We start from the raw sequence: 14257 nt of genomic DNA, 5'->3' as shown, positions 1-14257 counted from the left end.
GCCCTTTGGTTTAAACAGCATAACCCTCTGTGGCCCATATTCCATCACAAACAGGAAGTGAAGAACTTATTGCTGAGGGGAGGATGTTGCAAGAGTATTTATTTTTCACCAAGTTTGCAGTTACTTAGTTCCATGTCACACCACCTCTGAAAAATGAAAACAGCATATGGTTTATTGTCTTCATTTATTTCTGAGCCTTTAAGTAATTACTTGTTTTTATTTTACATTGCTCTTTGTCATAGGAATGTGACTGTGAAAGGGATTTTTATGCATATTTTCCCCAAGTTGATGAAAATCTCAGTGGAGTTTCTTTTTGATCTGTTAGTTATGAGAAAATAACTTCTTAAATAGTCTCCATGGGCCATTTCTTCAGCTTTGCCTTTTGTTAGGAATGCTCAGAGTGGGAGGGTTTCATTGTAAAAGGAAATATTTTTATATTAGGTCTGCTTTAGTAAGTTATAAGATCAAGAACAAGATCATCTGTGTCCTGTCATTTCTACAAAATCAAAAAAGTGTGTGAGAAAGACAAGATACCAACAAACTTTGAAAGGGGTAAAAGAGAGATTTGTTGTTATTTCTGAGCTTTGAACAATATATAACACACAATCTGGCAAAACTTTCAGAACATTTTTTAGCTCATGGTTTTGTTTTCCTTTGTGTATGAAACAATAAACACAGTCACTGCTGGCACTGACTTTGTTGTCACTGAAGAAAACATAATAGTCGTGAGATCCAGGAGCAGTGGAGGCAATGAACTGGGGTTAAAATGTTTGGCAAATGTTAGAAAGGCAAATGACAGATGGAATACATTTTATATTGTGAGCCCTGACATTCTGATGTAGCTGAGAGATTTTATCTTTTAAATGATTAATGCATAACACAGAACACAAAAGCAGACTGCTTGCATTTGGATGTAACCCCTTAGTAATCACCAACTTTTGATTAGTAACTGTAATTGAATTACATGTTTTTCCTCAGTGACTGCCACAAGTTACAGTTATGTTTATTTTGTAAATGAATTATGTAATGCATGTAACACGCTACTCCCCAGAAATGCCTGTGGTGTACCTCAAGGTTCCATTTTAGGGCTCCATGTTATTTGCTTTTCCTGGGCCATCAGCACTCTGAACTGGGCATTCTATTCTATTCTGTTCTGTTCTGTTCTGTTCCGTTTCGTTCCGTTCCGTTCCGTTCCGTTCTGTTCCATTCCGTTCTGTTCTGTTCTGTTCTATATGCTTCCCTTAGGCTTTATTTTCAGAAAACACAATCTATCTTTCATTGTTATTGCTGGTAATACCCACTTATAGTCCATCCTTGGCTGCTGGATTTCAAGTAATTGTCTTCAGTTGAATGATAGTGAGTACAGGGAGTACAGTTAGCCACTTGGTCGCCCTGTCAATTAATCTTCATCTTCGTTGTCATTTTTGATTCAGCATTAAAATTCAATAAACAAAAACACTCAGTGGCAAAAGGCTTGATTTTTTATTTCAGCCTACAAATATTGCCAAACTTAAGTCCTTCCTTTCTCTTAGCAACCTAGAAACTGTTACCACTGGTTTAATCTCCTCTGCTCGCAGCTGGTGCTGAATGCTACAACCTGACATCTAACTGGTACCAGAAAGAGAAATAGTATTACACCTGTATTAGCATCACTGCATTGGCTCCCTGCCAAATGCAAGACTAAGTCCAAGGCCCTGTTATCTGTTTTTAGCACCTCAGTACATTTCTGAATGTATCTGCCCTTACTCCAGTGCCAAGCCTCTTAGATTCTCAGGTCAGTTGCTCTTTACTGTTGCACAGTCGAGGCTAGTGGGTCTTTTTAGCAGTGCTGGAATAGTCTTACATGTTCAGTTAAGTGATCACCCTCTGTTGACACTTTTAAAGGAAACAAAGACATTTCAATGGCCTTTGACCTATTATTGTGTTTTATTAATTTATTTCAGGTGTCTATTTCATGCTGCCTTATTCATTATTTAATGCTGTTGTTTTTGTGTGTACTGTTATTCTGTGAAGTGTTTGTACTGTTGTCTTGCCTTATTTTCACTATTGTGTCTTTTGTTGAAATTTGTAAAGCACTTTGATCAACTTTAGTTGTTTTTAAATGTTCCCTATTACCAGGGCTGGGTGAAAACAGCTAAAGGAAATGGATGCTAATGTTGCTCTGTGCCCTACGGATGTGTAGGTAAGCAACTGTTGTCATAACATATTTATAACATGATAATTTATCTGTGTTGTGTCTGACAATTTGTTGTTCTTCAGTCCAAAATACAACATTAAATACCCGATTTTAGCTATAGGCGATAACTACAAAATAGGAAATTGTTTTTAGTGGAAGCATCTCATTGGTTTGGTGAGATAGTGACTAGCCGGTGAACATCGTGGAGCATTTCTTTGATTGTTTTAATTGAATGGTATAATCATGATTCACTTCTGGTGACTCAAAACACTTAACTGCCAATGAAGTGACTTCATCCATTTTGTGCATATCATCTATTACAAATATGCCTTTTGTGAAAATTCCTTCTTAGCAACTATGTCTGCACCAAAGAGCTGATAGAAGATGGCAGCTGTAAAACTGCTTTGGGGTGCAGCTGTGACATCACATGAAAGCAAAGCATTACATTTATGTCATCTCCTGGAACAATAGTCTCCATTCTGTAATTTCACTAAACTCTGTCACCTAAGTAGAAATCATTGTAACATTTACATATACTGTACTTTCTACCAATGAAGCTAACCAAAAACAGGAATATGGTTGATGCTTGTATCAGCAGCCTAAGGTATGAGGGTTGACCGGTTTCAAGCAGACGTGGAAACTTCTCTTCCTTCCTTGTTGGCTCTCACAGCAGGAGTGACACTGTCCGAAAACTGTTAGCAAACGGACAACTGGCAAAATGCAGCAACAAAATAGATGAATGTTGCTATCACTGGCTAATAGGATATTACAGATTGTATTAGTTTAAACTTTTTCAATAAAATCCCTCAGTTGAAGAAACCCATTATGTGGGCTGAAAGTACAGTAGAGTACAGCTGCATGCATGTCTTTGATTTACTTTAATGTATTTATGAAGGCGATTATTTATTGGACAAACTTTTCACAAAATGTCACAAATGCATCCTGCACCTCCCTCACTTATTGTGTAGGTGGAAATGCTTCAGTTTCCTCAGACCTCCAAATGGATATTTGGCTGTACCACAGAGGAGATGGAGAACACAAGCTAAGTGCTTTAGCAGCAGGTGATGCTAACACAGTCAGACAGGCTCAATGTGGCGTGAAGCACAAGAGTGCTGTGTGAGGTGGCTTTTGGGACAATGGGGCCACTTTTCACAAATAAAACATGAGGCTTATTCAGAACCTCTGAACTAAACATTCAGTTTCTATCAGGTGTCTGTGGGTAGAAAGAGGGATGGGAAAATGTGATTTAATGCTCCTTTACAGGATTAGCTGATGAATACAGTGAAGGGTAATTCACTGGGAAGGGAAAATATATAATAATGGTTATTATTTAGGGTTTTTTTGTTTGATTGGTTTTGCTTTTTGTAATATGCAAAATTTTATTAACCTTTTAACATCAAATTTTCTACTTTTATTTCACCTCAAGTAGCTTTAATATTATTTAGCTTCTAAGTGAAGCTAAATAATTTTTCAAATTAAATGAAATAGTCAAAGCTAAGATTTAATCTTTTGGCTGTGCCAGATCGTTTACTGGAAATTTTCTACAAATCTTATGCATTATTTTATACATACATTTTTCACCCAAAATTATATCTAACTTATTTATACTTTCAGAAACTGTGCTTTGCACTAATGTCAAATAAAGTTATGTGTTTGGCAGAATCAAACCACCTTTGAGACTGTTGGGTTTAAAAGGCAAAATGCTTCAGCTCACAGAAACCACAGAATAACATGTCTTGTAAAGTGACTTAAGAACTTCATTTTATTTTTTTAAATTGATAAAGGCAAAAAAAAAAAAAAAAAAGTAAAACATGAATGTAAGAGGGAACTGAATAGGGCATTGCTTTTGCAGAACAATGTGAAATATTTTAATTAACCTCACAGCATTTTATTTTCAAATGCTAGATAGTTTCATTTATTCATGCCTCTCAGAATCAATTTTACAATTTTAAAAGGGAAACTCACTGATGTAGGTTTTTTTTATTGCCTTGTTTAGGGGTTGTTTTTTTTTTTGTTTTTTTGAAATTGCCTCTGTGTACGAAATGTGCTATATAAATAAAGTTGCCTTGCCTACAGTAAACTACTGCCCAGCTATAACTAATACTAATAATTTGATTAAAATAGAGCTTGAAAAAAAGTATTTCTTTTGAAATGTTTTGGACATGACAGCTGTCTGAACTGGAACCATTTAGGAACCAGACATGGAACTATAGCCATGGTGTAAAAGCAGAAGGAAGACATCCAGCTTGTCAATAAAAACACATTTCCCCTAGTTTCTTCAGTTTATGAGGAACAGCAGCAATGTGATGAGTATAAGGTGCTGACAGTTCTGGTGCAATGCATTAAGTCTAAACAAACAAAGACAACTTGATCTCAGCCCACAGTTATGTAAAGCCTTTACGCCAGCACTTAGAAGGAAGAAGTCTGTTGAATTTCACTCCAAACAACATAAAGCATTCCTTTAAATCCAACTGGAGAGATGTATGACTAAGACATAGTTTGTACAGTACATCTACGTAAAGTTATCTTTGGCAGAGAAGATGGCAGTTACATCTTTGGGCATAAAACTTTCAGAGCGTGAGTGACCCGTTTTTACTTTTTAAACCTTTGTATCCCGGTGGTTGGTGTTATTAAACCACTGATTGTTTTGAACCAGTTTTAGCATTTTTAGAAAGCTGCATTGGAGTTGTGAGAAGAGGCATAGACAGAGGACAAGCTCAGAATAACCTTTTTGTACAAAACAAAAATTGTATGGCATAAGATTACAGAATCACAAATTTGCTGATAATCTTGAATTATCTCTGCAAACCTGAGGGAGGTGTACTGCAGCTTTATGGTCATATCATATGAACAATTGTTAGTAAATACTAAGTAGCTGAGGTTTGATGCAATAAGTCCTGAATCCAAGGATGAGGCACATAATCATGGTGGCCTCCTGCACATTAAAACCATAGTACAGACGGTACAAGCTGCACATGCTGAATAAATTGTCGATCACTCAGCAGCACAGTCAGTATTTCCTAGGCAGTAAGTGTTATTAAAAGGACAAACAAAGCATAATATATGTCATTCAAAACTCAAGTACAGCTGCTGACCGAGGGCGGTACAGGGCCAGATCTTTTGTGGTTTATTTTTAAACACACAAATCTGTACTTTACTTTCAACTTCAACTTTATTGTTCCCACAAGGGAAATGTGTCTTGCAGTACAAAGGTTTGACCATAATGCAAAGCATCAAACATAAAAAAAAAACCCCACCACACCAGCTAAGACAAGCATCAAGTGTATGCATCCAGTCATCATAATCTAACCCAGTTATCAGTGTTTAAATTAACACCACTGTCTCCAGCTTTATTCTCATTTAATTTAATAGTAATACTTCAGTAAAATCTACCAAAACGGTTAGGACACTAGCACAGTGGGTGTTTTCTAAAGTACATGCATGTAACTTGCCTGATTCAGGGAGATGCTGCCCTATTGAATCATTTAGAATTGTGTACAATTTTAAAATTTGTAAGATCAACCAGGGCAAGTTTCTTTTTGCCATTATTTCACTTGAGACTGCAACTAATGATTAGCAATTAGTATGCTGATAATCTCATCAATGTGATTTATAAAATGTCAGAAAATAGTGAATACATACCCACCACAAGCTCCTGTTCCAAGGTGACGTCAGATCAATAACCCAAAGCCCAAAGATATTCAGTTTATAGTGATTCAAGGCAAGAGGAGAGAGCAATAAATATATACTTGTGAAAAGCTGGAACTGGTGAGTGTTTGGCTTTTTTTGACTGACTGATTGTCAAAGCAGGTTGCCGATTCATTTTGTCATCTAATCAAGTGACAGATTTGATAACATGTAATCAGTGTTTTGACTTAATCTAAAATTAAGTCAATAACACTGGTATAAATACATATTATTTTTCATTGTTGAATGTCTTATTTGACACAAACTTTGTACATGCTTGCTTAATAGACACATCTCCTCTCATCGGCCGGCTGGATCCCACTTTGTCTCTATGTACACAGAGTATAGCACATGGGTTCAGTATGTATGGGAACATGTTGGAAACACATTGGCTTCACTATTTTTAGATCAGACCACTGAAGAAGTGCAGTGACTATAGGTCGGTCCGCTCGACAGCTCCTCACCCTACAGGCCTGATTGTGTTCCTGTACAAAGTCAGGAAACTGTCTGGCCTTTGAGAGCTGCCCTGTTGTCAGGAAACACACTGCATGCTGGGCTCATATCCAGAGCCGAGCCTCAATATGCAACGCAGGCCGTTTCTCCACCCACGCCACACTTCTGGATCCAAACAATCACAACACACACACGTGATTTACTATTATTACTATTATTATTATCCATCTATTCATTATCTATACCACTTATCCTGCTTGCAAACCAATGATGGTAAGATGATGTCATGGGGTAGGACTGGATAGGTCTGACTTCTGGAGCCTATCCCAGCTGCATGGGGCGAGAGGCGGGGGCCACCCTGGACAGGTCGCCATTCTGTCACAGGGCTGACACTTAGAAACAGACACACACACTCACTCCTACGGGCAAGTATTGTTATTATTTTGTTGTTGTTGCTGTCATTATCCTTAATGTACTACTTTATATTTGCAATGGCATCAGTATGGATGTATTTTATATCTCTGTAAACAAGACCTGTCAGTTAATTTATTTTTTACACCACTGTCTGAATTCACATCTGAAACAAACATAGTCACACCCAATAAATATAAACCTATGGCTGGTTGATTATCATGCTTTGATTTAGCAATGCAGCAATGCAATGTAATTTATTTTGGGGTACCAAATGATGTGTTTTTCATTCGTGGGTGTGGAAGTAAATCACAATTAACTGTACATGATCAAGATCATGCTCTTCTCAAACAAACTGACATAGTTTTAAAATATACTAGAAAAACATAGCAAAATACAAAGTGTCAGTTTGATTTTATTTTACACTGTCTTACTGTAAATTTGTTAGATTTAACTATCCAACTTATAATCCTGTTATCAATAATCAGGTATGGAAGCAGTGTCCAGATCTTTATCAAATGGCTTCATTCAAAACCTTATTTACTTAAATAAAAGTATCTTAGTATTGTCAGCAAAATGCACTTTAAATGTTCACAATACAGTCGAAACTGGCTATATTATTATTATTATTATACAATATTGAATTATTATTATTATTATTGATGTGTTAGCTAGCACTATCATATTATAGCCGACTGCTGCAAAACTAATTTTACTCACCCAAAATTTAATTTTAATTTACTGTATAAAAGTTCCTTGTATTTTTTAAAGCTTATTATAGGTAGTTTTTTTATAAGCACCTCCCAAATGACTAGTGACGGTTGTTAGACACTAAAACAAGCAATATTTCCCTCTGAAACGCAGTAGTGTAACCCTGGAAGACTCGGATGCCTCAGAACTGTAAATGTTTGAGTAAACTTTCCAATATTGTCACAATAATTCATGAATAGCCCTTTAAATCGCCTTGAATGTTGTGGATGGTCGGATCTTATCATAAAGGCTTCAGCACAGAAAATAAAAGATAAGATTTCAAAAAAATCAAATTGAATGAGTAAAACCAAAAAGGAACTTGTGCATATGAAGTATAACCATTAGAAATACAAGATCCGGTTATTGTAGCAAAATACCACTCACATATTGGGCTGTTTACAAAAAGGCTATTATTATATTAAGTTTGGATTGTTGTGGTAAATCACCATTGGTTCTCCAGGTCCCATGGAAACGGTGATGTGGCGGCCGAGGGGCCGGGTCTTCCTGCAACAGCTGAGGCAGATCTGGAGCTTGATTACGGCTCACAGCAGACTCCAACATAACTGATGACCTAATTGAAAAGCAGCAGGAGGAGGAGGAGAGAGAGAGACGCGCTCCGCTGAGAAAAGTTTACTTGTTCTTCCTCCTCCACACAATCTCACAGCTGAGGGCATTGATGTGAGCGCAGAGGCTTTCTGTTTTTACGCGCACTTCTTTCCCCCCCACATCTTTCACCTTCACGCACAGAGCACAAGTCCACCTTCTCACCTATAGTTTAGTACGCGTTAGTATTTCTTTTGCTTCCATTTTATGAATGATTCTCTCTCGCAATACTAGTACTCCTGAAATATCTTCGGATACCCCGCCATCCTCTTCCGCACGACCTCACCTCGGCACATCTTCTCTCAAGTTCAAACGCCACCAGGACTTTCACTGCAGCTTCCGACGCACTTGGGGCAAATATCACCCGACAAAGAAAAACCTGATACTTTGTGCAGCAGCTGAAGCGACCGTCGACATGAGTCTCAAAGCAGAAGCGGAGCCGAATAACAACGTTTCCATGGAAGAGGAGGTGAGTTTAGCTAAAGTTTGGTTTCATTGCTAGACCGGACTTTGACCCGGTCGTGTTGGTGGCCAGACATCCCGATAAGGTTTCCGGACGCACATTCAGTTTTTTTCTTTGCACTTTTGTTTTGTTTGCTGAAAGTCCCTATGTGGTTTTCGCCCCGTGCTGCGCTCTGAAGCAGCCTGTTTTAAAAGGAAGACGCAAACTAGAAACGTGGATATTGTACCTCCTGTGGAGTCTTGCAAACTTGGCTCATTGCAGGTATTAATAGTTTGAGAATGTCTTTTGCTATATTTTTTTTTCCAACGACAATGTGTATTCCCAAACCTTCAGTGACGTTTCTTTTTAAAGATTAAAATGAGCAGTTATTCCCAGCTGCAGGCTGTTACTTAATTTAATCTACACGACCAATCACGCTCTTTTGTAACATTATCTCGATGAAATATGCCGTGTTCGTATGTGCACTACACTGCAAACACGGCTCATCATAAGTAAAAGAAAAAAAGATTTTAAAATGCGTTAAATTAAATCAGTGCACTATCTGAACTGGAAAAATGTTCAAAATAAATGTACAGCTTTTCCCGTTTTTGCGAAATGTTCCTTGAAATTCAGTTTTAAGCACCCAGTTTGTTGCTGGGACTTTGCCTGCGTTTGTTTGCGTTCAGGTGCCAAACTACAGCACCAACGCTGCAGGCTGATCTCAGTATCCCTACTCCAGGCCTAAAATGTCAACTATTACACATCTTTATTTGCAACATATGAAAACATCTGCATAGTAGTAAATCATATTTAAATATCTTTTTAAATTGAATTCGTGATCCATGCCGACTCCTGCCCTCACTAACTTCTCATTCCTTCTGTGTGGCCATCTATATCTACTCTGTATGAAGGAACACTAGGGGAGCGCCGGGCCTTTTCTTGGTCCCCTTTTGTTCCCTTTATCTTGCCACAAAGCCTTGTGTTGCCACTTCACTTTTTTCTATAGTATAATCTGCTGGTGTCTTTTTCTCCTATTGTAATTATGAGCAAAGGTCAAACAAAACAAGTGTAGGCCTATTTAAAAACCTTTTTTTTTTTTTTTTTTTAGATGCATTGTCTTGTCAGCCATTAGCTCGTTTTAGAAATTCACCTAAATATGCAGGGTGTGTGGGGTTCACCACAGCGTCGGGTCCATACACCTACACCCAGACCTGCTCAGTCAATGAGAAGCCAGAGGAGAGATTAAAACTTCTCCATTTAGTGTGTGTTCAGCTGTACGTGCTGACTTGGCCTGAGAATTGCTGCTGTGCTGCACCTGAAAAATGCTGGAGGGCCAGCAGGGTTGGGGCCATGGGTCAGAGGAAGGAAATGGTGTCATGCTGTGCACTGTTGTCCAACGCTGTTCCTCTGGCAGCCCCATTGTACTTGGTGCCTCCCCACTGGCTGAAAACTAATGGACCCCGCACTGCGCTGTTTATTTCTTCGGGTACATAGCGTCAAGTCTGTGTCCGGACGGGGCAGGTCCAGGGGTCCCCGGCAAGATGGAAGATCATTTTTACCCTCACTGTTTAGCTTGTAACATGTTGAAGGAGAGGCAGGATGTATGATGTGCACTGTGTTTAATACTAGATTGTTGTTGGTTCTGCTGACAAGCATTCAACCCTAAAGGATTTTTTTTTATTACTAGTTAGCTGTTTGATTCTTGACAAGGGCTCTTAGTTCCCACCCCAGGTCTAGTGATGTGACATAAAACAAGCTGAAGAAAATAAATTTCACTGTGCAAAATCTTTTTTTCTTCTTCTAATCTTGATTCATTACTGGATAATATCTTCTCACGTCTCATATTTAAATGGAACAGTTTTGGTGGGGAAAAATCACTCGGGCTGCTCTCAACCTGTAAACTGAGGGTTCAGTAGGATGTACTGTACCTGTAGCTTTATTTTTAAGGGATTACCAAGCAAAAAGGTGTCTTAAAGGGTTAAATATTCAGCAGCACTTCTAGTGTAGAGAACCACTTTGTGAGCCTGAGTTTCAGCCTTTTAATCAGGATTTTTCCTAATTTTCCAGTACTCAATACTGTGACTGTGTATGTACAGGTTTTTTTTTGGTTATAAAGGAGGGCTGAGAGACGTTGGAAAAGCATTTTTGTTTGTGCAGCTCATAGATTTTGTTGTATGCCGCTCTTTATAGAGAAATGAAGATTAGACGGCTCCATCCAAAGGACCAAATTCAATCTTGTTTTGTTTGCAGGTACGGACACTGTTTGTCAGTGGTCTACCAGTTGATATCAAACCACGGGAACTTTACCTCCTCTTCAGACCTTTTAAGGTAAGTTACATGCTATAGGTTGTACAGATTGTAAAGCCCTGAGGCAATGGGGGGGACAGGACTGAAATATAAATTGATCTTTTATCCTCGAAAATAAGGGTAGCTGTTTCTGTGCCGGTTGCTGGAAAAGAGTCATTCTGTGCACATCTTTAGTCTGGATTACAGCTGTTTCCTCAAGACTTTAGGTGTGCCATTAAATCTTTTTAGCAGCACTGGCTGCTTCAGCTCATACAGTAGGAAGTTTATCAGTGCAGCATTTGTATCTGAACTCGAGCAATCCCTCTGTCATCCTGGATATTGACATGTATGGAAATGAGGCCACATCATTGTTTGTCTGTTGCTCTGTTTTTTGACTGGAGTCCAGTTCCATAAACGCCCCTCCCACACATATTCTAACTCCACAAATTGGATGTGGTATCTTTTGCACATGGATGATCTTGTGGAATGTGTAAATGAGTAGCCCTCACGATTGGCCAACCAACCCTCTCCGTGACCAAGCTCACCCTCTGTTACATTTTCCCTTTGATTCTACAGTAGGCAAACAAGATAGGGTTTGCAAATGAACTGTTTCAAAAGATACCTTTTTAATATTGAATGTATTCTACCTTTTTTTTCTGAGTTACTGAAGCTAACTCTGGTTTGGGTTCTGGCTAAGGATTTATCACAGCTAGTGAAAGTTGTTTCATTTTCCATGGCTATAAATCAGGATCAGAAGAGATCCCATCTATCAGTACTCTAGTCAGGCAGAATTCCCCTTCATGTCTCAGGAATTTAGCCAACCCTGGTGCTGTTTACTGCCTTTTTATGACAATCGAAGCTTAAATTGGGGCTAAAAAAAGAACCTTGTTCATCTCATAACATGCTTTTACCCTTTAAACCTAGTTTCATTTTTAGTTTTGAGGATAAAGTGAACTTTGTAGTCAAATCAGTGAAAGCTGTTTGGAAACGTGTATATTTCTCATTTTAAAATTACGGCACAAGTGTAAGTACTGCACTGTCACAGAAGGCTCTGAACACTCCTTGTCGAACTTGAGCTGAAGCTACACACTAGCAGGCTTCTCTTCACCTTCTATAGCAAGAGGGGTTCATGCCTGACTTCCTGCATGTGACTCCAGGGTGGATAACTGGCTGTCTTTCTTCCCTGCAGGGTTATGAAGGGTCACTGATTAAATTAACATCAAAACAGGTGAGATGCCTTTCCATCAGTGGAAGTAACTGTTTTAATGCTCTTCTAAAATACTAAACAAGTGGCTAGGCAGTGTTCTGTTTTTTTTGTTATAGATTAACATTGGCTTGAGCCAGAAAATGGATGAATTGTCAACATGATTTCCTACCATGTATTAAGATGAATACATATAATATTTTAATCCCCCCCCCCCAAAAGCATGTTCTTTTGTATTAAGATCCTCCTTCCAGTTCTCTCAATTTTTCTTCCTCCTGTCCTGCAGCCTGTTGGATTTGTAACTTTTGACTGTCGATCTGGCGCTGAAGCTGCAAAAAATGCACTAAACGTAAGCATCATCTTGTTTTTGATACATTTCTTTTGAATCGGTTTCCCCCTTTCTGAAGTTCTGTTTTGGGGGGGTTTTTGTATTAGATTTATTATAATCTTGGCTTAAACCTAAAAATGAGTGATTGGGAGTTAAATTCTTTTCTCATTCAGTTTCTCAAAGCCAACCATCTTGTCTTTTATAATTCAATGGCAGGGCCATTTCTGGAAAGAGGCCAGAATCCCCTAGCCCTACGGTAGTTTACTTTAACCTTGATACACATCCTTCTTAGCCTGGTTTAGCTATTCACTGCTTTATTGTAATACTTGTTCTATAGCCACATGAGTAGTTATTTGGACACATCTTCTGTAGTGTAACCCCTCATTTTGTCACCCAGTAGCCCATGTTGGCAGTATCTAACACTTCTGTTGTAGCCTAGCCTTCCTTATGAGCATCACCTTTTAGACACACTAGCAGACACACAACACACACACAATTACTACTCACCTGCATGTGGGCACAACGCTTAGGGCACAAGAACACAAGCAGGGTTAAACCACCTAAAAGAAATGACACTCAGTCTCAGCGCTGGCCCTTTTCCTCGTCTCCCTCTCCTCCTGGCTTGTGCGACGGGGTGAACGCCGCCTTCAATCACCTGTGCTCTTAATTTTGTCACGAGGAAAGAGATGCAAGCCTGTTGAAATATTTCAGGAGTGTATCCTTCAGGCTGCCCTTTTTCTGAAGACAGAACAGTTTCATTTGGGTAAAAAGAATCAGATGTTAAAGTCGCCCACAGGAAAGCATAGCAATGTTTAGCTTGAAGGGAACTTGGAAGATACATCCTGTGTATTGAAACGTGGCTTTAGGAAAGGAGGCCATGTGAGACTACTGAGCTACAGCCCCTCAAGCTCAATCGGTCTCCCTTATAATACCATGTCCCCCTCCTCCCTCTCTCCCTCAGGGTATCCGTTTTGACCCCGAAAGTCCCCAGACCCTGCGCTTAGAGTTTGCTAAAGCCAACACGAAGATGGCAAAGAGTAAACTGATGGCCACACCGAACCCCACAAATATTCACCCTGCTCTAGGAGCACACTTCATTGCACGGGACCCATGTAAGTTGTACGGCTGCACAACTCTAGGCTCCATCATCCACTGTCACCTTGACAATGCCAGTTCTCCACTTTATAAAATCTCTTAGAAGGCTGTAGTATTGGAGACAAATGGGCAGGAATTACAAACGGTATCTAACAAATTGAAGACTAACTCACCTCCACATGCATGTGTCATCTTGACTCTAAAGACAGCTGCTTTGGTTCTGTCCAGCTGGGAAATTCCTCTCTGTTTAGTTAATAGTTGTCTCTGCTCTCTTTGCCTAAACACCTGCTTGATTCATTAGATTCAGACAGGTGTTTGTTGGCAGCAGTGCCAAGTTTCCTTCAGATCAGAATGGCGAACTTTACTGGTGGGGTGCAGGAAATAAGAGGGGGCAGTATGCATCACGGAGGGCTGTAAACAAACATGGGAGCAAGCAAGATAAAAACAGGAATATGGTGAATTATGTATTTTACTTTTTGTGATGGGGAAAGAAGCAGGTTAGTTATAAGCCACGAATGTGATCTGACTGTGCTGTTAGGGTTGTAAAATCTGGTCTCTTTTGTGATGGTAAACCCAAAAGCTACATGATGAATCTGCCTTATTTTGCAACATGTTTTATTCCTTTAAAAATGCTGGTCTCTGTAGTGATTACTTGATGCAAGCCTGTACATTCACTGCTAGGTCAGTCAGCATTCTTTTCTCTTGCCTTGTACTTCCCCAGATGATCTCACAGGGGCAGCACTGATCCCAGCATCACCAGATGCCTGGACTCCTTACCCCCTGTACACCACTGAGCTGACCCCAGGCCTCCCTCATGCGGCC

At 39.2% G+C, this 14257-nt stretch overlaps 1 protein-coding gene across 1 annotated transcript in view; it reads left to right on the top strand.

Annotated features, from left to right (window-relative positions):
• Positions 1 to 8046: 8046 nt before the first annotated feature.
• The window catches only part of LOC109963318 (RNA-binding protein with multiple splicing 2-like), a 10739-nt gene continuing 4528 nt past the window's right edge, over positions 8047 to 14257 (top strand). Inside the window, exons 1-6 of the mRNA XM_020605726.1 lie at positions 8047 to 8549; positions 10773 to 10850; positions 11998 to 12036; positions 12299 to 12361; positions 13302 to 13452; positions 14157 to 14254. Coding sequence (XP_020461382.1) covers positions 8292 to 8549; positions 10773 to 10850; positions 11998 to 12036; positions 12299 to 12361; positions 13302 to 13452; positions 14157 to 14254 — 687 coding nt within the window. The 5' untranslated portion in view covers positions 8047 to 8291. The remainder of the gene's footprint in view (positions 8550 to 10772; positions 10851 to 11997; positions 12037 to 12298; positions 12362 to 13301; positions 13453 to 14156; positions 14255 to 14257) is intronic.

This window comes from Monopterus albus, unplaced genomic scaffold, assembly GCF_001952655.1.
Source record: "Monopterus albus unplaced genomic scaffold, M_albus_1.0 scaffold72.1, whole genome shotgun sequence".
NCBI classification, from domain to species: Eukaryota; Metazoa; Chordata; class Actinopteri; order Synbranchiformes; family Synbranchidae; genus Monopterus; species Monopterus albus.
The sequence above is the reverse complement of the archived record's forward strand: the minus strand, read 5'-3'. Positions and strand labels throughout refer to the sequence as shown.